General features: G+C 32.9%; 1 protein-coding gene across 1 annotated transcript in view; it reads right to left on the bottom strand.

The window, feature by feature from the left end:
- S1P (membrane-bound transcription factor site-1 protease) overlaps nt 1–24,773 on the bottom strand; it is a 29,819-nt gene extending 5,046 nt beyond the window's left edge. The window contains exons 1-14 of the mRNA XM_088234256.1: nt 24,337–24,773; nt 21,217–21,531; nt 18,113–18,209; nt 16,482–16,702; nt 15,289–15,429; nt 15,035–15,193; nt 14,329–14,416; nt 11,670–11,857; nt 7,122–7,286; nt 6,454–6,659; nt 4,866–5,071; nt 4,424–4,622; nt 2,475–3,007; nt 1,373–1,573 (exon numbers count right to left, since the gene is read on the bottom strand). Coding sequence (XP_088090382.1) covers nt 1,373–1,573; nt 2,475–3,007; nt 4,424–4,622; nt 4,866–5,071; nt 6,454–6,659; nt 7,122–7,286; nt 11,670–11,857; nt 14,329–14,416; nt 15,035–15,193; nt 15,289–15,429; nt 16,482–16,702; nt 18,113–18,209; nt 21,217–21,531; nt 24,337–24,588 — 2,971 coding nt within the window. The 5' untranslated portion in view covers nt 24,589–24,773. The remainder of the gene's footprint in view (nt 1–1,372; nt 1,574–2,474; nt 3,008–4,423; nt 4,623–4,865; nt 5,072–6,453; nt 6,660–7,121; nt 7,287–11,669; nt 11,858–14,328; nt 14,417–15,034; nt 15,194–15,288; nt 15,430–16,481; nt 16,703–18,112; nt 18,210–21,216; nt 21,532–24,336) is intronic.
- Nucleotides 24,774–27,242: the final 2,469 nt, after the last annotated feature.

Consider the following 27,242-nt stretch of genomic DNA (forward strand, 5'->3'; position numbering starts at 1 on the left):
TTTAAAAGGGTGTTTTCACACTTGAATATTTCATAGTCCCTGGACTGGCAACTGAAGCGTAAGACTGATCATCTTACCTTTATGTTACATTTTTTTTAAAGATACACCGCAATTGGTGTACCAGTGCAGTGCCCTATGCACCATTTGGTGCGGAAAGGGAATGATGATAATTATGATATAATGCAATTAGGTTTTATAATTTTAAAAAACAAATATATAAGGACCTATTAATCTTCACGTTATGTCCATGCGTAGGTCATTTCTGTAACTGTCCCAAAGCTCTATCTCTAGATTTTCTCATGAGAAAGAAAGAGATAAAACATCCCGTGCGTGCATGAACATCGGAACATTTAGCACAACATTGGGCATTGTCCCGGTAGAGATAACAATTGAAACAAGGAAGATAAGAATAAGATTGATAATATTAATATAATATTGGCATTAGTCTAGACTGGAAGAGATACAATGATAAATGAATTCCTATGTATTTTACATAACTACACTTAAAAAGGATGAACTCTTAATGGAAAGGATTAACATAAACTTACATTTTCTCGTCCCTTTTTACACCATTGAAATGAGCTTTGTAAATTAATATTATTATAATATATTATTTCTTGCAAGTGTCCAATTATCTAGTGTTTGTTAGGGTCCTGTTTCGAATGCACTAAATTCATATTGACTCATAAAATTTAAATTCTGTACATTTTTACTAATTCGTTTGTGTTTTTAAAGTTAAATATACAAGTTACTTTTATTTGAGGAATTATGATGACGACAGTTGCGAGTGAAAGATTTTTTTCGACGCAAAAGCAAATTAAGACCTTTTTAAGAAACTCTATGAGCCAAGATAAAGTGCACTCGCTATGTTAGGTATTTTGTAAATTTGTGTATCATATTGGAAAAATCTATTTACACATATATATTTTCATGTATTTTTACAAAAAAAAAATTAGGAAAATTTTTGTGAAATAATGACCCCCCATTTTTAACCCCTTCAGCCGCCACTGACAGTGACTACTCTAAAAAATCCTGAAAAAGAGATTTGAATGGAGATAAGTCAGCCTCGTGAATTACTAGTTATGTTTGCTACTATGACTGTAATCCCAGGTTCGATTTCCGGCACGGTCGACATGAAATATTAATTCAAAAGTTCATTCATTACAAATGATCGCTGATACACTGTGGCTGGAGTACAATTGCAGTGCTCTATGAACCATAAGTTGCAGATAAGCGAATGAGAATCACTTCAAACATTATACTTTTTTAAATTCGCATAGTAAAAATGTAAATTATTTTGTTCGACAGTTAGTAGTCTTTCTCTTAGTGTGACATATATTGTACGATGAGCTCTAGTATTTTACATACATACCAATTAGAACATCATTTTGCTGGAGAAGATGATGTTGCCTATACAGGGAAGATGTAAGAGACGGGGTGTAGTTGAGAGGTTGTCCTTTGAGGATGTCCAGAGTAGGACAGGCAGGTAATGGCTGTGTCACAGTGCCAAGAATATTCTCCAAAACTTTGGAATATTTATGAAGTCCGTTACCTTCCATACGTTGTGGTAAATCTGAGAACATTAGGTTTTTCTAATTAATACCAATCACATAATTTTATTAAGATTTTGAAAATATAACTATTTTTTTTACATTTTTAAAGTAGTATGAGTCTATGAAATAACATCCAGTAAAAAAAAAAATTTGCCAATTATTAGTAGCATAGAAAATACTTTTAAATTTGTAATTTTGAATTCCCGAAAAAATGGTCATTCCATTGGCCACGCCCCTAATACGCCACGATTCATTTTTGTTGTTCCTTGCCGTTGAAATTTGTGCAGAACAATTTCACGACTCTTGACTTCACAACAATCAAGGCCAAATACGTTGCGTTTTTCTACGAACATACTTTTATTGAATTTATTTTTTACATTTATGTATGAAAATATTTCTCCATAATATCCATATTGATTTTGAAAATACGATTAATTATTCTAAATCAATAGATTGTGAAATATCATATATTTTTATCGGTATTCATAGTATGTGATATTTCCCAATTGTTATGTTGAGGTTTCGAATCTAAAACTGGTTGAATACGCTCTTAGTGATTAAAGGGGAAAAATCATTGTTAATATTAATTTTCTTATGTGATATTTACTACATATGTATGATTAATGTATTGACTGGGATTATCAATTTCTATAACTACATAAATAATGTTATTTTTAAGCAATTAATTGTATTTAAATTTTATACTTAATATTTTTTGTTAACACTAGTTAATCGTTCATAAGTTTAAATAACAGTCCTTTATCATAATTTGTAATTACTTAGATAAAACATTCGAGTGTGTTCATGAAATTTTTGTTCATTGTAATTTATTATATTGTCTTTTATTTCTGCAATAAATTACTTTTATAATTGATTTGTTAGCACAGAAAACAACATAAATACTTGTACAAACTGCTTTACCTGAAGGAATAATATTGACTTCTCTGTGGGGTACATTGTTATCTAAAAACAGTTTGGGTAAGTGGCCTGCAGATGTGTATCCCAGAATGGCATCTAGCATCCAAAAACAAGCCTTTTCTATGTGACTGCTATCTAAACAATTAGAGTCTCCGTAAATCACTACTCGTCCTGCATTTTGCATGACATTCAAAGACTGGTTGTTCAGCGTCGTTACATTCTCTATGCTGTTGGAAATAATGTTGTGTCCTTTGGTTTGGAGAAGTCCTAAGATGGGCACATTAACCACTTCTTCTACGGGCTTTATGTCCTTATTTTCAGGAGACAACAGCTGTTTGCCTTGGTCTAACAGAGGTGCAGTTAATAGTAAACCGTCAAAAGGAAATGTGTGTATGTGGGTTCCACTCGCATAATACATGGAGTGATCACCCCACTGAAAATTTCCATGAAAAACTCGGTCACCAAGAGCAATTTGAAAAACACTTAGAAGTTCGTTCAATGCCGGAACATTTGCCCCGCCAGTTTCTGGCATCCACCTAGAACCAAAAAACAAGCAAATTAATGGCCAAAATAAAGCATTCAAGATTGTAGAAACGATTATTTTACAATTACAGAGAGCAATTTAAAGCGTATTATTTATTTTCATGCTATTGTTATATTAGTGGTAAAACAAAATCATCACGCCGCTTCCCTGTAGTAGTAAGCAGAGAGGATAGAACGCCACATCACTCCGTATTTGCATACAGACCTCTTTTCCTCTACATTCATACATTTTATACACGCATGCCGAATATTATGACTTTTGAGATGTCCATCTTTAAGTATTTGTTGGATGTGGTATGTCTCAGTCTTCGTCGTTTTCTGCATCCACCAACGTTTTTGTTCATTCTTTCGCTGTCCATTCATTCTACATGTCCTAACCAACACAACACGCCTCTTTTGTTTTTTTCGATAATGCTTATTAGTGGTATTTATGCTATTTTATTTATTCATTTGAAATAATTAGTTTACTGAACATCTTTTAGAACTGAACTATTGCTGTATTTTTTAATGTGTATACAGGAACCCATTATAAATACTTCAATTTGAATTCTCAATCTTAAAACAAAACATCAATTTTAATTGAAGTTAACTCGTAAAAGAAGAAACAAATCGGCTGGGTGAAGAACTATATTGACCCTCCCGTGCCTAGGGGAGGTACCTAGGGTCCCCCAGGTAGCATATTTGTTGAATACCTTTTTTGTTAATCATCACATTGATTTAATTTTTTGCATAATCCTACCAAATAATGTTAAAAATGTATCAAAAATATAAAAATATTTTTCCGCCAAATTCTTTCAATAATAATTCACATTTGTCTTTGCTTTCCCCGCACAAACAGCAAGCATTACCATTTAGTCCACGGTTTAGTAATCTTCGATACTACGGTTAGTTTGCACACGCATCTCTTCACTCCCGCTTCAACTTCACTTTACGATCATTCAAAATTATTTTAGACTTTTTTATGTTTTCGTCAATAACAGCCTCTTTCCGGCGTCCACTGTGCGCATGTCTTCGATGCTCATTTCACCCCGTTTAAATTTAGCCAACCACTTCTCAACAGTTGATTTTCCTGATGCAGAGTCCGAATAATGTTTATCAAGCCAAGCCTTGGCTTCAACAGTAATTTTTTTCGCCAAAAAGCAATGCTTCATTAACACATGAAATAATTTTTTATCCACTTTTTTCAGAATAACAAAACTAATTTCACTCACAATGCTACATCTCACGAACCAATTGTCCGACAGCTGTCAAATTTATACACGTATCTTTTCAAGGTTGGTACTAACTAAAATTCATATGGATTTAACTCCAATTACGCCATCTATGTGTCAGCCTACAATCTTTTCAGCCCAATTGTTATGTAACATTTTTGATAAATTACAAAAGTTCTTTTAATCAAAATATCTTACCACTGGCGGGTGTTTTCATCGTAGAATCGAACCTTCCGCATAACAGTTGTGTTATACCAATCAGCAAACACAACCAAAGACAATCCATTATCCACATCCCGCTTCAGCTTTGCTATTTCTTCCGGAAAATACTCTTCCTCTGGATCCACTAACAGCAATGTACCATATTGTTGTGCGTCCAAACAAGTCAATGGAGATCCTAGCACAAAATAAAAACAAAGAAAAAATCCATAATTAATTGCGAGGTATACAGAAATAAAAATGTCCTAATCCACTTTTTTCAGCTTTAAGTTAAGCCACAGTTTTTTTAAATAGGTAGGTACCTAAAACAACTGGTTTCTTTCTATTTGTCACATTCAAATATTTTCGAGTCCCAAGGTCACTTATACTTTTGTTTCTCAGTATTCAATATCCAAAAAAAAAAGTAAAATGAATATTTTACCTAAAACTTCGACATAATAACCGGCATTGCGTAGGTTTTGGTAAAGGTCCTTGAAATTGGTATGTATATGATCAGCATTCCAATCCAGAGGATCATTTTTCACCCTTAGATTATCTCTCGGAAAGTATCCAGGAGGGTATCGAAGGCTGTGAAATTGATCCCATACAATTCGTCTGTGTCTCGGAGGTTGAGGAATTATCTTAGCTCTAAAAATAAAGCAAAATACTATCGGTATCATCATTTTATTTGTAAAGAAAGGTAAAACAAAAAAATCTAGAAAACTCTAAAAGGTATTTTAATAACATGCCACCGAGTTCAAAAAGGAGGCATTTAAAAAAAAATACTTGAGATTAAAATACATTTATTTAGATTTAAGTTTGTTGCAACAGAGTTGGAAATTATTTTTTAGAAGGGAATATGGAAGTTTAGGCACTTACAGCGTTTATGACCGGTCATTGGCTGGATTAAGTGGCCACTTTACATACTGTGTAATATTCACCATTCTGCCTATGTTTAAACATCCATATTCCCTCACCTCCTCCATATGTTGACTTTTATGAAGTAAAAGAGCTGAAGCCTTTATTAATGTAGGTAGGTGAAATAATTCAGTCATGAATCTCACCAATGTCTACAAACATTTAGACATAGTCAAAACATTGTTGATCAACAGTATTTTGAGTTTGTCCAAATTTTTGTAGACAAGGACTGGATTCAACTCCCTGGGGAGCTGTTTATATTAACATTTTACAACAGAGATGAAGAACATTTAAGAGAAGGTAATATAGAAGTCTAGGCATCTACAGGGCTTATGATTGAAGGAATATAGATGTTCAAATATAGGCAGAATGGTGAATGTTACACAGTGTGTAAAGTGGCCACTTAAACCAGCCATTGACAGGTCATAAGCCCTGTAGATGCCTAGACTTCTATATTACCTTCTCTTAAATGTTCTTCATCTCTGTTGTAAAATGTTAATTGTTGATCAAGTTTATTTGTTTATTATAACATATCTGCCAATGACAGGTTATAGGCCCTGTAATTGTCATAACCTTTCCTTCATCCGCACCTAATGGTGCAAAGGGCAAGCGTTGGTACTCCACTGCTGCATACATATAGATCATTTCTATTGCAGCACACATACAGGTAAAGGAATCAATCTTATGCTTTAGGTACCAATCCGGATACAGTGAAATATCACAGCTTGCCCACCACATACCGCTCACTGCATCTGAAGACCTGAGTCTCCTTGGCGGTGCCCACATACAAGGAAATATTGCTCATTGCCGACTGAGAAAAGCTGCCAAAGGTATATCTCTGTAATCTGGTAGCCTTGGCATCTTAGTGCTGTGAAATATTACAGTGAAAGTACTTCATTCACATACCCGAAAACCGTTTTAAAGACCGTGGGTCTTCCTATCGGTTTTGTTCATACAAAAAGCAATGTTGTTTTTGTCAATAAACGAATGACAATTTTGAAAAATTCAATCTTTCAATTTCATTTTGCAATTTTAAATAAATTTAACTTTACTGATTTCACTGTCAAATATTTAAAAAAATCAAATATCTAGCTTGTTATTGTCTACTTTACCTGATGGGCAGCATGAGGGTGGTATTAAGGAAGTCTCCACATATGGAAATATTGAGATGTCCCTGAACGACGCCTTCGAAATTCCGAGCCTCAGGATGCACGGTGATGCTAACAGCAAGCCATCCTGACCACGGCCAGAGAACATCCACATGCGACACACTGATCTGTAGTTGCTGACTCACGTACGGGTGCCATGTCACATTTAACTGGAAAAATGAAAAAATCGGTAAAAAATCTCTGGCAATATAGTAGATAAAAATTCCCCAAAAATATATTGGAATTACATTTTTATCAGCTGGCAACAAATTTCTGTCAATCTTGTCATTACTCATAAAACGTGTTTGTTATTGTCATTGACATATAATATATGATGGTTGAACCACCCGTAAAGTAATACAGACTACAATAATTGTCAAATAGTCATGCCCTATCTGTGTTAACATACGAGAAAAAAATAACAAATACGAAAAAAAAAGTGTCCAAAAGTACACCACTTGCCTCTAAATATTTTAAAAAGATGAAAGACAATTTTAAAGATCAATGTCCAAAGTAGTATTGTTCAATATATGTAGATACAGCTCTTCTAACAGGCGTGACCATCAGCAGGTTGGACTTGCATTCCTTTCATAGCTAATTTAAATCAATTGAGACATTTGAATGAGACTTACCACACTCCCGGCAACACCGAGACCGTTCAAAATTGTGACATTGACAATAGTTGGCATTCCACCGACATATATAGGTTGTGTGCAATAAGGCCACATATATTGACATTCTGTGAGGTCTATGTAAGATGGGCTCAAGGTTCCTTGGGGTTCATATCCTTTCAAAAACTGAAAAGAAAAGAAAACATAAACACAATATTTTTGGTATGTTCAAATCTTGGTAGAAAAGTAGATACTGGATTTTAAACCTGTAAGACGATACATAGATATCTCTTTAGAATAATATATTGTTCGGGAAAGTTTATTTATTTAAAATATTCACAAATAACATAGGAGGTGTCCTTTTTTTTTCAAATTTAAAAATGACCAGCAAAAATAATCAAAAAATGGTGAAGGTTATGTATACGTCAATTAAAAGAAAATTTTCTGTTCTACAAGATGTTATGGTTGTTTTTATGTTACATACTATGTTTTTTGATTACAAGCCTTCAAAATGGAATTTCAAGTAGACAAAAGTGAGCATTTTCGACACCTTCTTGTGTTCGCGTTCGATCGAGGGCAAAGCTGCCAAAGCTGCTGGCGATATGTGTGCATTGTACGGTGAAGATGCTATGAATTGTTAACTCATTTGTTGTAAAATAATGAAGGAGAGTACATTATTGACTAATTGTGAGCCTAATATTAATGGAAGAAAGGAAAACATTTGATAGAGACTCGGATCAATACAAAATAAGAAATAAAGATATTAGAAGACAGATAAGAAAAGATATCAGAACATATAATGCAAACCTGATATTGCAAACAACAGAAAATAATAAAAACATGTAGGTATTAGAGGGAAATGAATCACATGGTAAACCAAATATAGCAAAAATCAAAGACAAAAATGGAAAACAAGAAGAGGTGTGTTTAATGAATGTAGGATCTGAAGAATTGCCGGAAATGAAGCACAACAAAATTTAATATACCCTGAAATATATGAAAAATAATAAAGCCCCAGGTGAAGACAGAATTACTAGCAAAATGTTAAAATTAGGCGGTAGAAAACTAACAGAAGCCATAAAAATATTACTTGGTAAATGTGTTACCCAATGATTGACAAAATGCAGAAATCAAATTATTATTTAAAAAAGGCGACACTGACAATCTCGAAAATTATAGACCAATCAGTCTCCTGTCGCACCTTTACAAATCGTTAACAAAAATTCTAACAAACCGATTAAAACAAAAGCTAGATTTCTATCAACCCGTAGAAGACTACTCATAGAAAAGTCAACTGAATACAACATAACACTACATTTAGCTTGTATAGACTATCGAAAAGATTTTGACTCAGTTGAAAAATGGGCTGTTATTAAAGCACTGCAAAATGCCAGAGTTGATTCTAGATACATTAGATAAATAAAAGTTATTTATGACAACGCTACTATAGAGGTGAGGATTGATGAGGACACAAAAACTGATAAAATGCAAATAGAGAAAGGTGCCAGACAAGGGGACACAATATCGCCAAAACTCTTTACACTAGCCTTGGAGGATGTATTTAAAACCCTAAATTGGAAGAATAAGGGTGTAAAGATCGATGGCATGTACTCGAGTCACCTCAGATTCGCATATGACATAGTGGTCATAAGTAAAGACACGGATGAACTAGGCGAAATGATTAAGGAACTACATGAGGCTTCAAAGGGGATCGGTTTGGAAATGAATATTTATAAAATAAAGATTATGAGTCCAACAGGACGAGACATTGTCATTAAAAATAATAAAATCCAAGTGGATGACGAATACATATATCTAGAACACAAAGTCAAACTCGGTAAAGATAACCAGACAGCAGAGTTGCCAAGATGAATAGGGCTAAGTTGGGCTGCTTTTGGCAAACTCTAATATATTTATGAAAATAAACAAGTCCCTGTATGCTAGATGGGTCGACGACATTGCCTCCATAGCTTGTAAAAAATGGATGATAAAAGCACATGATGGGAAGGAGTGGAGACGTTTGGAAGAGGCCTTTATCCAGCAGTGGAGACAACAAGGCTGAAGAAGAAGAAGATAAGCCAATAATGTATTCTTCTTCAGTACAACAAACTAGTCAATAATTCATAGCATTTTCACTGTACACTGCGCAAATATCGCGAGCAGCTTCGGAACCTTTATTTCCTTGATTGAATGCCGAGGTATCAAAAATGTTCACTTTTGTCTACTTTACATTCCATTTTGAAGACTTGTAGTTAAAAAAATAATTTATGTAACATAAAAGCAAACACAGCATCTTCTAGAGCGGAAAATTTCCTTTCGAATGATGCATAACCTTTACCATTTCTTTTTACTTTTGGTGGTCATTTTTAAACGGACACAACAGGTTTTTCTTTGGCTATTACCTCACTAGGTACAACCTATGCATGTTGCAGCATTTATTTACAAAAAATATTTTTAATACTTAATATTTCAGATAAAAATACATCTATGTATTTGAAAATAACGGTACACAATATAAAAAACAATACTAAAAGTACATAGAAATTGCGCTGTCATTGAGTTTGAAAATGAGTCATTATTGTAGTAAAATGGAATCTTCCAGAAACTTATAGGGATAGGAAAGTTCAAAACATATAAAAACAGTACAATAATTGCGAAATACAACCAATTACAGATCATAATTATTGTAATGTATAACTTTATAGTGCCATTTTCATAATATAACCTCTAGTGCGCTTTACTAGCGATTTAGTAAAGCGCCCTTGAGGTATTATGTACTATCCCTGTAAACGCCTAAACTTCCATTTTCCATTATAATTCCTTTGTCATTGCTGAAAACATGATTATTAATAAGAATTATTTTATTTCCGCAATAAATGTCAAAAAAAATGAAAGGGGTTAAAATACTCCACACAATAATAACTGATACATGTTACGCATGTGATATCTTGGTCAGCTGGTGAAAGATGAGCATAGAATTAATATTAATTAATAATTCTGTGTCATGGGTCTAAAACGGCCAATGTCAGATTTAATTTTTGTCTTGCCAACATTTTGTATAAGGTCAATGTTAATTTAAAAATATCTGTATTTTACAATTTTGTATTTTTAAAATATTTTTTATACAGGAGTTGAATTCATTATTTACCTTGCTTATTATGTACAAAGTATATAATTCATAAAAGTGGATTTTTCTGCTTTTAATAAGCTTCAATTTTAGAAGTGCTGGGATCAGGGGGGATATTCTATAGTGAGCCAATCAGAAACTTCTCTAATATTTGCTCTAGTGAAAAGGAAACCACTTAAAACTCTTCAGAAGAAACCGGCTTGTTGACAGTCATCGACAGCCCTTCTGTTCCACTAAAAGAGTGTTCGATATTTTGAGTCCTACTATTTTGTATGCACATACAGATGTGGCAGTGTTTTTTTATTGATACTAGTTTCAAAAACCTAAAACAGTTTATTGAAATGCCACAAAATGTCTTAAAAAGTATCCTCTTTTAACATTGTGATTTACAGCATTGGCCTTTTTAGACCCAAGTCACAGAAGTATGTACATCCAAAATCATGGGGAAAAATGCTCTTATCTTTAGCTAGCCAAACAGTAGACACAGTAATTTCGCATTTTACCACATGTTTTAAACATTTTATAAAAAAGTCATGAAATACAATTAGAAATAGATTAATCGCAAAAAAAAATTACTATTGTATCACAGAAAAAAATATATACAGTGCTTATAATAAAACCAGCAGAAGCATCATTCATGCACTAAAATAGATAGTACACATTAGTTCACGTTGCAGCTGGGGGGCGATTACAAAAGCTATCTTTATTGATGTGTATCAAGAAAGTTATCACTTATGTCCTCAGATGCGGTGTGCGGTATGTGAGGGGCAAGCTGTATCAAGGAATTATGTTTAACTTTTCTGCTATTTCATGATAAAGTGTTTTTGAGAAATTAAATCTGAATAGATAAGGACACTATTGATAGAAAGTTCCGTTATAAATTAAGATCTTTGAGATGCTTTAACTGTATTTAATAAAAAAAACATGTTTATTGTGGAAGCAATCAGCATTCGTGAAACATATAGTCGAGCTAAAGCCAAAATCTGCAAATTATTATCCTCTTCACTGACTTTACCAACTTTAAAATATATTATTTTAAGATCTGTTATTATTACACAATTTCATATTTTCTATTTCGGTAGTGCATAAACTAAATCTGACTCTCATAGCTCATAAATGTATGAATGTATAAATGCTCTAGTTTGATATGGATTCAATGGGAAAAAAATGTATTATATGTGTATTAGTATCTTGGTATATATTTTATAAACAAATATTATGTCAAAACTGATCAAAATGCAGAAAGACCAAAACGACTTTAACATTAGTCCAGTAAAATGCAGTATACATCGTTTTGAATAAGGTCGCTCAGCAAATAGATGTGTCAGAAAACAATAAATTTGAAAATTTTAATTGATTCAAAGTTTACGCAAAAATTGGTAATAAAAACAATTATGTACATACCAGTTTAATCCATTTGTGAAAATATAAAAGTGAAATACCTGATATGCCTTAAGTAGATCCAGCTTCCCATGGCCTTGTTCAAACATGCTGATGTTTGGGAGTCTCCGAGCTGAAGCCATGAGAGCCTGCTTCATGGCAGCCGGAGTCAGGTCACCACCAGCTCCAAGTACAGCGCTTGCCAGCAATGTAACTGCTCCAGCCACTACCGGTGACGCCACACTAGTACCTAATTTCAGAAGTCAAATAAACACGGTCATATTGGTATTTATAGAGGGCTTCCAATCACAAATATTTTTTTAATTACATAATAATACATAAATAATGTCTCATATCCAAACTTCATGAGACTACAAGCCCTGCGTTGAGTTACGACAAATACAATCAAAAGCTGAAGAATATTAAAATGAAAACATTATAGATAATATAAAGGTTATTTTTTACGCAGTAAGTATGTACATACAAAGAAAGAAGAATTTTAACATTGAAACCTAAAGTAAAAGCATATCGCACATCCGATAAAATAGAGTCATAATTTGAAAAAATCAGATTTTTAGTGAAGTATACAGAAAAATTATGTTTTGAAAATTTTACAAAGCTCTAGCTTTACTATTTACTCGTATTATACACTTACACTAACACTTATTTGAAGGCTGCCATTCTCAGGGTCATTTTTAACTATTTTCTTCATGACACTTGAGATTTTCCTTAAAAAATGTTATAGATTTTTTTCAGACAAATCTAAATATGAGGTGTGTTCAGAAAATAACGGGAATTTTCAAATTTCGCGGGTTTGGAGAGTCCAATTGTCATTTTTTTTTATTTATTATGTCAGTATACGTGCCCCTGAAGTATGCTAAAATGTTCAGCTGTATTTATTGTTTACTTTGTCTGTAGAAGCCACTAAGGCTAGATGTGTTTTTATGAGCTCGGTGATTTTTGTTTGTTAAAAAAATGGATCAAAGAATTTGTATCGAATTTTGTGCAAAAAATTTAAGAAAGTGTGTGAAATGTTAACAAACGCCTATGGTGAGTCTGCTATGAGTAAAAAAAGAGTTAAGGAGTGGTATAAGCATTTCTAAGATGGCCGTGAAGACATTGAAGATGACGAACGGCCCAGACGCCCCAGCACATCAACGACCGATGAAAACGTGGAAAAAGTTAATAAAATGGTTATGAACGATCGCTGAATCACAATCATAGAAGTCGCTGATGATGTTGGCATATCGATTAGGTCATGTCATTGAATTTTTTCGAATGTTTTGGGTATGAAACGCGTGGCAGAATTTTTTTTTCCAAAATTGTTTAATTTCTAACAAAAACAGCGGCGAATGGAAGTTGCTCAGGTATCACTAAATGAAGTCAATGACGATTCAGAATTACTAAAACGTGTTATAACAGGTGACGAAACATCGGTTTAAGGATATGACAAAACTAAGGCTCAATCGTCACAGTGGAGGCATTCTGGATCGCCAAGACGAAAATCGCCGAACACGTCTAACCGTAGCGGCTGCCACAAAGTAAGCAATGAAGAGAGCTGAAAATTTTAGCATACTTCAGGGGCATGTATACTGACATTTTTAAAAAAAAATTGACAATCAGACTCTCCAAACCCGCGAAATTAAAAAAAATCTTGTTATTTTCTGAACAAACCTCGTATATATGACACATCAAGATTGCTTTAAAGCGTGAAAAGAAAAATATAAAGAAATCTTTGAAAAATACATAGTTTTAACACGTGTTAATTTAGTATTTTGGCCCTCCTGGAAATTCTGCTTTTTTGAGTTATGACTATTTTATCGGACGTATGACACGTGTTAAATGATTCAGAAAATAAATAGTTTCATCTTTACATTAGAGCACATGTAAGATTATTTTTAAATTACACATTTGTATTTTGTGAAGATTTGAAATAAATACATTTTTGTAATGTCTCGCAGCAGTCTCATGCACATATACATTATGATTTATATCATCAAATTGTAATACTTTCTTGCTTTTCAATTATGGATTAAACAGACCAATATGGGTTAGCTTAAATTGGGGTCAAAGCTAAGTTAGTTAGATTAACCCCACACTGTGCAAGCTTGCCTACTTTACAAGGCATCACGTTCTTCATGTCTAGTGCTCACAGTTTGTAAGCAGTTCATAGGGACTTAACACGGGAAGACACAAAACAGCAGGCTGGTGACAGATTAGCCGGTTGTAATATGCGGATGCCATATAAACAGACACGGAATAAGATGAAATGTCCAAGTCATCAGATATCCTCTTATATTAAAACAATCATAGACAACCAAAACCAATACATCAATAATTAGGTTAGAAAATAAATTTCAGATTGCGTTAAAAATTAGGTACAGTAGACGCTGAATTAACCGGCGCCGCTTTAACCGGCCTTTCTAGGAATGCCTTTTTTGGAACGATGTGTGGCTTTTTCCTGTACATATTTTTTACAGTTTATGAAATGTTAATTTTTAATGTGTGAGTTTCTATAGAAGAGATAGATATAGAATAAAAGTTCTGTTTTTTTAGTATTTTGAAAAAATTGTGTTTTTTTTCCCTTGCGAAAGTGTTTTTTTTAATGTGTTTTTCACCACCTTCTCTTTAGCTGGCTTTTTCGTTATCTGGCCCTGGGTCGGTCCCGTCAAGGCCGGTTAAGAGAGCGTCTACTGTATTTACGTTTTTTCTAAATCTTACCAGATAGTGACCTGCAACCTCCTTTCATGCTTGATCCTCTAACACTGCTACCGTACGTTACAATGTCAGGTTTGACACGTCCATAACCCTATTGAAAATCACAATGTAATTATGTGTTTATTAATTTTGTATGTACACATATAAGTGAGGTGTGTTAAAACAAAGACGGCAATCTCCACCATTGGTCTTAAATGAGTTAGATATGGCGATAGATAGAGAAACAAAGATGCTATTGACGTATGTAAAGGTTTCAGGCCATAAATGGCAGTTTCTCATATATTTTTTACTTTATTTAGTTTTTTAAATTTTATTTCAACTTTATTTACTAACCCTCACGGACATTCATTTTACAAAAATAATTAAACTTTTTTATTTTCATACGCTGATGTTGTTTTTTTAAATTTTTATCTTGTTTCGCAGCAAGTTTGCAGTCTCCTTTACATTACAGAACAAAAACCAAAAAGCAAACCAAAACCATATATTAATTTAAAATAAGTCAATAGTTTAACGAATAAATGTACATACTTAGAGAATCTGCTGGCAAAAATTACAACAAATCATCCTTGCAGTCTGGGAAAAGTACTAAAAAAACATTAATTGCATATTACTAGAAACGAAAATGAGCAGATAATGCCATCTTTGTTTTAACACCCCTCATATAATAATCTCTCTTGTTCTATTTAAATAAATCTTTATGTAAAAATACCTGAGGCAGTTCCCATGTTGTCATCCCTCGTGAAGAAAATTTAGCAATTTGATCATCAAAGTTAATCCCTCCCACACCAATCACATCCATTTGATCAGCCGGGTTATTCAGGGTGCCATATAAAGGGCCATCATTGCCAATTGCTGATACCATTATAACCTTCACAAAATCACAAGATTTAAAAAATGAGTTACTTAAATGAATGCCTATAGTGTGAAAAAAATCAACTAAAAAATAATGTACTCGTATCGTACCTTATTGGCCGTAAGTTCCCATACTTTATCAACAAATGGTTGATCCATAAAATCAGGACCTCCAATACTCAGATTCAGCACATTAATCTTTTTTAATATTGCATAGTTGAATGCATCTAAAAACCATGATGTATAAGAAACCTGAAAAATTCAAATAACCATTTAAAGAGTCAAGATGAATCGATATATTTTTTTTAAAACCAATGGTGATTCTATTGATCATAATTTTAAATGGGATCGTCATATATTTAAACTTTGTGATCGATTGCGGACTCTTGTGAGTACTTTTTATAAGTTATCTTTTATTTTGCCTAAAATCACTCTTAAAATTATTTATTTTTCTTTGGTAGAATCAATAATAAGATATGGTATAAAGTCGTGGGGACATTCGACTAAAACTAATATTAAAATCATCTAGGGTCTACAGTATTCTATAGTTAAGCGAATTGTACCTGCAGAGATTTACGAACAAAGAAGTAATAATGATCTCCTGTACAAAACAATCAAAACTCTGCCTGTTCGAGGACTACTGTAATTTAATAGTAATACATTCAAGTTTCCTCTCAAACATAACCATAATACTCGTTTCACGTCTAATGATGGCTTGGTAGTACCAAAAGTATGTAATAAATATGGAAATAGAACTCTCAAATATTTAGTACCTACAATTTTTAATTTATTACCAAAAGAACTTAAATTTAACTCACATTGTAACAAGAGCAAAATAAGAGAGTGGCTACTCGATCAAGAGTTTATATATGAATAGTAGCTTAGGTGTAAATATTTTAATTTTTCATATATTTTCTAGTATTTAAAAAAAAAATTATATGTTATTATTTGTATAAACATGTTTATTCTGATCTTTCCGGCTGTTAATTTTAATCTGTTATTCATTGTTTTTATAAATGTAAATAATATTATTAAGTCAGTATAAATATAATCTTCACCAACAAGCAAAAAGTGGCTTGGTGGGATTTTAGTTTTAGTAAAAATATAACAAGTGAAATTTTTTTTAAATTGTATAAATGTATAATTATGCTTTTAAATAAATAAAATAAAAAATTCGTTATATTTACCAATAAAAAATAAATAAACTTATTTAACATGCCTAGAAAAGTTTATTGTATAATTAAATTCAAATAAAAAATTTCTACTTGTACTTAAAAATTTACTTGTCTAGGGTAAATAAATACCTGGTTATTTGTGAACACTCTAAAAATGTGTAAATCTGCATCGGGAGCAAAGCCCAGACACTCCTTGCTAGAAGCAATGACACCAGCCACAAAAGTTCCATGTCCCAAACCATCTTCTAAAGTTTTCTCATTTGTCCAATTTGTTCTTTCCTTTATTTTTTTGAAATGAGGATGTGTTTTGGCCAAACCAGTATCAAATACTGCAACTCTTACTCCATTACCTAAAAAGTTAAAGTTTTGTAAAATATGGAAAATGTGAATAAAGCAATAATTTTAAGATCATATTGTGAGCAGTTATATTTCAGAGATGAAAGATACAAATTGAAACGATTTCTTTTTCATTAAATCTAAATAATTCTTCAAATTGAAATTTCATAGTACATTTATTTTATTAAAAGACATTAAAAATAATGGAATTAAAAAATACACCACTTTAGTAATGATTACAACAATTTTATTAACTTGAAAATATTAAAATCAAAGTAGAGGTAAATACACAAATATTTTTTCAATTGCGTACATGTTACTTTTTAGTTTCACCATTTTTTACATGTATGTATGTATAGACTAATATATCATCGAAATCATAGAACAACGACATGTGTAATTTTTTTACTTTTCAGGAGAGCAGATTAATGTTTTTTTTTACACTTTTTGTCATAACTCAAAAACTACAAAAGTATTGCCTTTAATACACGGATCAGATATATAAATTTGGTTTCTTTCAAACCTAAAATGCAAATAATCCTTTTTTATGGCTAAATTTCCAGAAAAGTCACGTGTGTCATTGTTCTTCAGAATCTTTGGAGTCGCATATTAAAATCGTACTTTGTTCTATGGACAATATTTAAATAAACTTTGGCTTTTTAAAGCATTTTATGGTGTTTACACCTGATAGGGAACAATGGCTGCCCGATAGCCCCTACCCTACAGGGAAAGAGACATTGTGTGGTACACCAATGAGTCCAAGAAAGATGGACAAGCAGGTGCAGGGATACACGGAGTTAGACCCGCGAAAAGGTTCTCCTTTAGCCTAGGGCTCTATCCCACTGTCTTCTAAACGGAACTTTATGCCATCTATGCCTGTGCATATGAAAATTTGCGCAGACAATACAAAAACAAAAGAATTTATATTCTCTCAGACAGTCAGGCTGCTCTAAAAGCACTGAACTCTGTCGAGATCAATTCTAAATTAACCTTAGAGTGCTTACGGGCGCTTAATTGTGTTGGTGAGTGTAACAGTGTGACAAAAATTTGGGTACCTGGACACACAAAGATGGGAGCTGAGACAGCCCCAATATTATTGTCAGTGATGCATACATTTAAAAAGGATGGAGCTAAAAAGTAACATATCAAATGCGTTTTAAAAATTGTGTGTGTATTTACCTCTACTTTGATTTATGAATAAGGAGAAAACACAGAATTGTAAGATTTTTAATCCTCTCGATTTCTATTGAAAAATAGTGAGTTAGTAAAGTAGTTATAGAGAATGGCTAAGCAATTGGGAATAAACATGAGATTTTCATAAAAACGTCTCTTTAACCAATAAAATTAAATATATTGCACTCAGCATTTGACACAAACTTAAAGAAGTTTTAACATCGTAAATGTGAAAGGTGTTTTTTACAAACCTGTAATTCCCATCCCCCATAAAATATCTGCCTGTAAGACAGCTGTTATTTGTCGAGGTACAGCTTTCAATAATTTTCTAAAAGTATTGTATTCTTGCTGTAAAACATAAGAAAATTCAGGTCTATATAAATAAATTCTGAGAGATGATATGAGACATTATTTATTAACAGCATGAACCATTAGTAGAATTTTTTTGTATTAAAAAAATATGACCAACAGAATAAAAATATATACAGGGTGACCCAATATGAGTGCACGATTCAAATTTGAAGCCATTTTTTTATTTTACTGGTCGCAACTCGGAAATTTGACAGCAGGCATCAACGATTGTTCCGATTATTAAAAATGAAGCGCTACACAACTGAATAACGCGTTATCATTGTAAAAACCCATTACAAAAATGGGGAAAGTTACGCTGAAACCTCTCGCAAACTTTACGAAATTTTCGGTCGTGGAAGTGCACCTAATGTGGCATTAGGTGAGAAGAGTGATCAATAAATTTGAAAAAAATGGGTTGATTATGGGCAGTAAGTCCACTGAGCGTCGACGTACCGCTCGGTCTCTCGAAAATATTGCTGCTGTAAACGATAGTATTACCGAAAACCCGGGAACATCAATTCGGCATCGTTCACAACAACTTCAAATTTCACAAAGCACCACGCAGCGAATTTTGACAGAAGACCTCAACCTTCACCCATACATGGTTCACCTCACTCGGGAGCTCAAACCAGCAGACCATGTACAGCGCCAGCGATTCGTTCAATGGTTGACGGAGCAAAATGAAGTGAATGCCGATTTTTCGAAACAAATCATCTTTACCGATGAGGTACATTTTCATCTGACTGGTTCATCAACAAACAAAATTGTTGAATTTGGGGCTTAGAAAATCCGCGCGTGATCCATGACAAATGCACCCACAACGAGCAACTGTCTGGTGCGGATTTTGGTCAGGCGGCGTGATTGGGCATTACTTCTTTGAAAATGAGGCCGGAAATGCAGTGACTTTGAATGGCATTCGTTACAGGAACATAATAATGGAGTTCTTGTGGCCTCAACTGGATGGTATGGATCTGAACGACATGTGGTTTCAGCGGGACGGTGCCATCTGCCACACCGCGCACGAAACAATAGATTTATTAAAGCAAAAAACATTTATTATTAATTAACTACTTTCATTCATACTTAATTTTTTTAGATATAAATACTGTACATATTTTTAGTTTGATCTATATTGTGAAAGACACCAAGCAAAAATCTTATTATTAGGTGTACAATTTTACTTTTACCGTTTTTTTTCCAAAATTCGAGGCCATACTGTGACAAAATGGTTAAACATTTATGAGTTATGATTGAAAGTATTGTCCATCGCTGGCCACTACTTTATACTATCTTTCGGGCAGCGTATGAAACCCGCGTTGAAAAAACTGGTCATCTTTTGAAGCGATCCACGAATCGATCCAATTTTTTACTTTTTTATAAGACCAAAAGTGCTGGTCAGCCAGGCCGTGTGCCATTGATCAAATCAAGTCATAGTTAAAGGAAGCAATGTCTGGAGAGTAGGGTAGGACTTCCCATTCCAATGTTTCCAAGTAATGTCTTGACCACTTTTGCAACATGGGGTAGACATTACTTGGAAACGCAGCTTGACTTTGACACGAGTCTTCATCAAGTGATGCCTCCAATTCTGCATCTTCGAAAATCTTCTCTCTTCCACCACTATGGCTGCCTTCGATGTGAAAATCACCATTCTTGAAGCTTTAAAGCTTTAAAACCACTCACGATATGTTCTTCCACTAATAGTGGCCTCACCATTAGTATTTGAGAGCACTGAATGAGATTTAGCCGCAGATTTCTTTATATTGAAGCAGAAAATTGAAAACGTCTCGCAAATGACGAGAATTTGGCTTGTAAACTGTCATTTTCAATAGAGAATAACTTTAAAATCCAGACACAAATCAAGTAATGTTTCTATGAGGTTATATTGACAGATGCCCAAGTTTAGTGTATGATCTGTTTTTTTTTACTACTACTTACCGCTAAAGCCATCTACAGGAAAACGGCAGAAGCAAAGTTGTACACCTAATACTTTACTAGTAGAAATCATTGTCATAGTGATATGACACAATAATATCATTATACATATACCTGCGAAAATATAAATCGAGACTGGAAAAAAAATTATCACCGCAATTGCTAGAAAGTAATTACTAATATCTACTAATTACCAATGTAAAATAAATCTTAAATTGTTTATTTGTAAACTAAAAGCTTTGTAATTAGACGCTGCAGCGCTATATCCTGTCATCCTCCCATAGTCTATCTAAGTTATATGTGTATGGAATAATAAACTTGTTGACTAAGTAGCAAAGAACCTTATTTTCTATACGCACATAATGTATTATTTCTGTTATGTTTGACCCTTTTTACAGGTGGCCATTTTAAAATTGAACAGAAGAATTATTTATCACACTGTGATTTTATTATTTATTTAGGCATGGTAGAACAATGACATATGTGCGAAAAATGGAACATCGACTTTTTTTATATTCGACATTGAAAAAGTTATATAAAGACCTTTATTTTAAAAGATTTCAAAAAAACATATAAATATAGCTAACCCAAGTATCAAATGGTATACTTTTATACTTATGAAGCTGTGAGACAAAGTGTCAAAAAAAAATTGAAACCGCTCTTAAATTGAAGAAAATCGCATGCGTCGTTGTTCTAAGATCCCGACGACATTATATCTTAAAGTAATGTTCAAATTTTGATATTCTTGTTTATTTTTAAACGTTTTTTCCCATTTTGTAAAAAAATTACCACCAAATTTAATTTTATGACTTCTTTTATTGAAAATAAAAAGGTAGCAAAAATACTACTTTTATATTACAACTTGCCTTTACATACTTTGTTTATGAAAAAATGTATCATTTTCTTTGCAAATTGTTTGTATATCTTTTTCTGTAGTGTTTCTTAAAACATCCGCGTCCGCAGATGTCACTAATTAAAATCCACATCTGCGTATGTCGAAAAAGTCACATCCGTTACATCCCTAGTCTAAATGTAGTTTTGCCACAAATTATTAAACAGTAAAATTGCATACTTTTATTGATATATCTTCCTCAGAACTTTGTGATCTGATGAATCTGCTTTTCCAAGTACTTTGGTTTGAAGAGGTGTTCCTTTTTCTCCTTTTGGGTTTAGAATTAGTTTTGTGCGTTGAAGTGTCTTCTTCGGGGCTTAGGTATTTTATGGCTCTGTGCACCATCTGCTGCGCTGTTACACTCTTTATTGAGGGATGGTCTTCCAGAGCAGAAACACCAGTCTGTTTGTCCGATTCATTTAATAAAACTACATCAAAGTCGCTCGGAAAGTCTTGGGCTGGGTTAAAACGATTTACTATCCTCCAATTGCTTACCTAAAATACAAGTCTTATTAAGTATTGTGTTGAGATCACAAAATCAAAGTTTGTCAATGGTACGGTTGTATTAGTACCGGGTTTGTATACTGACACGTTTATGTAATCATTTGGAAATATAAAATTATAAGTAGTGTGGTTAAAAGTTGTTAAGTCCAAAATATCTATGTTTTGTTATTAAAGAAAATATCCAAAAGAATGGAAATAGTGTTTTTTTAGCACTCTGTACCGCAACTGTTCGTCGGCCTCGTGGTGTAATGGTCAGCGCGTCTGCCTACCATGCAAGAGGTCTCGGGTTCGATTCCCGACATGGTTAATTTGAAATATTTATTTAAAAGGATGTTTTCACACTAGAATATTTCATAGTCCCTGGACTGGTACCTGAAGCGTAAGCGTTACCTTCATGTAACAAAAATTGATTAAGATATGCTGCGATTGGTGTACCATGCACCATTAGATACGGAAAAGGAATGATGATGATGTACCGCAAACACTATCACAATTTATTCTGACTCACATTTTATCACTTTACATGCTCTACTCTATGTACATTTACTATAGATCATTTAACTTCAGTTTTAAGTCAATTAAAAAAAAAACTTTTTTAAGAATGGAAAACAAGTCCAAACACATGCACATTATACTCCGCTACTTTAAGGCCATGAGATTCAGACAAAGGCTGCATTTTTAAGCTTGCTTCAACCAAATACATAGTTGTGTCCTATGAAAATAGAAAAAAAGTCAAGTAAAACTAGATGAGACAAAAGATCCCAAGAATTTCTAACCACTGTTGCTTTTAACCGAATACCTACATCGCGAAATGTATTAGGCACACTTAATAAATTCTGATTTTATGGGGGGATTTAAAAAATAACATCGGTTTATTATTATCTACATTTTAAATATATTTTGTGCACATAATGGCACACACACACTTTTTTCCATATTGTCTACCATGGGCATACACTCCATATAGGCATACTTATAAGCAGTGCCTACCGTCTACCCTGGTTATCATAAAAATATTAAGAGTCCAGAATACATGCGTAAATTCTATATAGTCAAATGCCTATATGGAGTGCCCGCTGCCTACTAATTTTTGTCAAATGTCACTATATTTTGGCCATTATTTTCCACATTTTTTTTAACTTCTGTTTTAATCTGAATTTCTGCTAACACTTATTAAAAAATATATTGAAATTATTAACCCCTCTACCGAGAAATTTTGTTAAGAGTGTGTATGTACAGCGAGTAATATTTCTATAAAATTATGAGTTTTTTCATCATGCTCAATGTAATAATTGTATTATGTATAATAATAACATTGTTAATTACACATATTATTATTAAACGGTTTTGACAGAATGACTAATTTGAACGATGGAATATTCCGTCATACTCGGTTAACAGGTTAACCGTAAATTTTTAATCTGACTTAGGTCGGATGATTTCATTTCTAAACCACTTCATACTTTTTTTTATACATGTCTCTGTCGCTCAATATCCAGGTCACCTGAAGAACATGTCCCAAGTATTTAAACTTAAGAGACTATTTCTAACTATGTCCTTTTGAAAATATTGATTTAGTAATAGTCCATGGTACTTTTTTTTTTTAATTGTGGATTTAAGTATCACTCGTCTTTTATTTCTATAATAAATTGCAATGAACTTCCATCATTAATTTTCACTAACAAATATGAATGTTTTAAATATATATTAATTGATGGCATTAGTTGTAAATATATTGTATAAAAGGTAATAAGTAGTAAATACTAACTCTATATATAATATATTACTAACACATGTGTAAATAAATATGTAAATTAATGTAAATAATATGAATCAACTCGACATTGGTTAGAACACCCCAGAGGGGAGGTGAAAATTGCCATTTCAAAATAAGGAGGAGGACCATACATAATCAATGTAGCGAATAATATTTATAGATTCATTACCAATATGGCAACCGACTTCTGCTTCATTTAATTTATATATGAGCGCATTTGTGTAGATGTTACAAAGGTATGGTGGGGTCAAACCTGTACCAGATCTGTAGTATGCCTACTATTCCGAAGAAATCCCACATTGTAAAGCTTTGACCATAATAATATACTGTATTGAACTGCATCAAGAGCTTTACTCAAATCCTAAAAAACATGTGAATATTTCTGCGTTGCTATTTACATAGTAACGCACAGATTGCTTAAGTCCTGGCAGTCTCGGTTGACAAACCTGGTCGGAAACCGAATTAAGCATCATTAATTTATTTTTTTTGGAAACAGAAGTTTTTCAAATACTTTAGCACACACGGTGGCCAGTGATATAGGTCGATATCTGTTTGTCACTCATATTAATTGTATTACTTTTTGGAACAGGAACAACAATTCGTCACCTGAATGCAGATCTATCCTAAGTCACATACAAGTCAATTTTGATTTAATTAGCTCATTGTGTTCTTTATGCAACTGATTTTGTTGTGCAGAAAGATCCTAGCTGGAATTATCATATTTCCATAGATTTTTTCGACGTGTGCAGAAATATCAGGAAAGTCGGGAGAGTTTATTATTATACTGAAGAACTATCCTATTTAAAAAATAATGTAACATAAACTAATTTTGCAGTCTATGAATTTAATAGATCTGGTCGAAAACCATATATGTTTAAATGCCTCCTCTGCAAAACTAGCTTAAATGCAGTTATGATAGTTCTGCATTCAGTTGACGAATTGTTTTCACTAACAGTACAGGAATATGTTGATGAATTGATGTTTTTCATGAAATATTTTGTGATCATAAATATACTTACTCCAGAATGATTCAGAGCAGCAGTTATAAACCCAGCCCTGGTAAAAGGTTTGTAATAACCCCTAAATGATACAATGTACTCGTTTTGTACAATTTCAGTTTTGAACTCAAAATCGAGAACTGGAGCCGCAGTCCCGTTCGCCTCATTACATTTTAGATAATTAAAGGCATGACAGCCATCAGCGTATCTACTGTCAATTGATATGGTAAAGAAGTATTGAATAATAAAACAATACAATAGCGACACACGCATTTTGGGAAATACGAGCGTCGAATATCAACTAAATTATCTCCGATGACATAACAAAAAACACTTTTAAGTAGGTATATGATTTTTAATACAAAAGCCCGACAGAAAGCAAAGTGGCCTACCACAAATTAGCGAAATTTGACAAATGACAACTAAAATTATCATTGGTGTGAACTTAATTGAATACTAACTAATCATAGACAATATACATAGATATTAAGCAAAGTAATCATAAACTTAGTGATAATTATGATATATATATAAGTACTTACTCAAATAATGTTTAAAAATAGTGCAGTAAAAAATAACGTCGAAAGATTTGCTAAGCTTAAATGGTCATTTGCGGAACATGCTGCTAGATTAAAAGACCAAAGATGGACTAAAAGCTAAAAGGGTAGTTGAGTAGAGACCTCGTAAAGAGAAAAAAAGTAAAGCGATACCTTCATCCACATGATGGTCAGATGATATAAAGCGAATAGAGAAATATTCATTTTTTTACAATTTTCAAGTAATTAGGGTCTAAAAAATACTGTAGAGTAATTTTTTTTTTTTATTAGAAGGAAATAAAATATTTGTATGAAAACGGTCATTGCATTGGCCACGCCACTAACATCCCTTCACAATGCATGTTTATTTTGAACTTTCTTTGAATCCGTTAAAAAAAATATTGAACATCATCACGAATCTTTACGTCACAAGTGTCAATGCTAAACATGTCATGTTTTTCTGGGGACATGTTTTTAAAAATTATATTTTTTTAAGTCATGTTTAAAAAACATTTCTCCATAATAGCCGTATTGATTTTGAAAATACTATTAATTTTCCTTAATCAATTTCATTTATTTTTATCGGTATTCGTAGTATGTGACATTTCCTTTTTGTTGGTTACTGGATACAGAAAGTGTAAGAAAGGGACGTATTGAAAAGTATGGGGAGGCTTATGTTCAGTAGTGGACAGAAATGGCTGTGTGAATATGTGAATATGTGAAATAAAAGCAACAAGAGTGAAGTATTTTCAATTGTTTATTGAAAATCAATGGCTAATTTCCAATTTTATTATTATTCAATCAAAGTGCACATGAGAAATATGAGCAATTATTGAAATTGAATTGAATAATTTTATTTTTGATTAAATATTTATAATAAATAGGGACAACATAATATATGTATTACATCCGTAATTATTCATAAGTGACGATTATAATCTGCAGTGACGCACCCAAGGGTAGGGGGGGTACATAGATGCGTATTCTTTTTTATTTCCAAAGATATTGAATTTAAATAATTGTCCTAATTTTTGTTCTGTCATCCTTTCAAAATTTTATTGTGAGTTTCTCTTTTTTGTTAAATAGGCGCCATAAGGTTTTGGTGGGTTTTTTCGTTCGTGCCTATTTCAATTTATGTTGAAATTTTTGTTAGTTTAGTTATATGTTTATTATTGCAATTAATTTATATATTTTTGTTGTCTATTTTTTGTATCTTTATTTTTATGCTTTTCTGTTTATGTTGTTCTAATGTTTATTGTAAATTAATATAACTTGTTTTTGGCCGGTGTTATCAAGTTTTAGTAGAAGACTCTGATAAAAGAATAAAAATAAAACTTTGTTGACTATATTATGAAACTAAAATATTTTCTCACTAACAGTACAAAACATAAATAAATTAATGCCTGATTTGGGTTGTTTTGAACACGATATTTTGTTGAATATAATACAATATTGAACACAATCCGTGTTTCACAATATTTTTTTATACCATCCAAAGGTTTTAACATTCCCATTAACTTTTCTGGAGTTGATACAAATGCCAGGAATTCTAAAACTGCATTTGAATGTCAATGCCAATATTCTTAGGTTGATTCTCAAATACACAAACCTAGCCGTACATTGTCTCCCACAAAGACCGATTTGCGAAAAAGAAAGACATCAAACCCACCGATGTATCTAGCAGGAGTATACTGAGCGAATTGTAATTCTGGAATATCTTTGGCAGGGAGAAGATAACGGCATAAATAAATTCAGTCTCGCGATGAATCTCAAATAATTCAAGACACTTTTTCGTTGCCTTGGTTTGACGATAAAGGTTTGGTTTCCTTCATTCCGTGTGAAAGAAATAAAGTTATCCTTGTATCAACTCTGCATGATGACAACTCTATTGACCCTCAATCTGGAGAGCAAATAAAACCAGAGATTATCATTTTTTACAATGGGACAAAGAGTGTTGTTCATACAGTGTTCTTCGAAGCGGAGATATTCTTTGCAATATTGAATGTTTCGCCTTGGAAACACACTTGAAACCAATCATAAAAAGGTATTTCCGAAACCGCTAACACATGAACTGATGATTGAATTCCTACGCAGAATGGAAAAAATATACCCCGTGGCCTACAATTACGGATAAAAATGTTCCCCTCTAGGGTTCTTCTTCTTCTGGTGCCTTATCAGGGCTCCCCGACGTTAGCGATTACCGCAGCGAAAGCATCTTGGTCCCACGCTACTCTGCAGCCAGGACAACGGCTTATTGAATGTAGGTACTCGCCACAGTGATTCACGGAAAAAGATGACCAGGGTGGTGTCCCGTTGCCTTCTCTGGTGTATTTTTCTGTCGAGGTTACCTTCCGTTAGCTGGTTGGTTCTGGTTTGGAGGCGCCAGAAACT

This window comes from Micrasema longulum, unplaced genomic scaffold (assembly GCF_059751315.1).
Source record: "Micrasema longulum isolate JH-2025_06_02 unplaced genomic scaffold, ASM5975131v1 h1tg000086l, whole genome shotgun sequence".
Lineage (NCBI taxonomy): Eukaryota > Metazoa > Arthropoda > Insecta > Trichoptera > Brachycentridae > Micrasema > Micrasema longulum.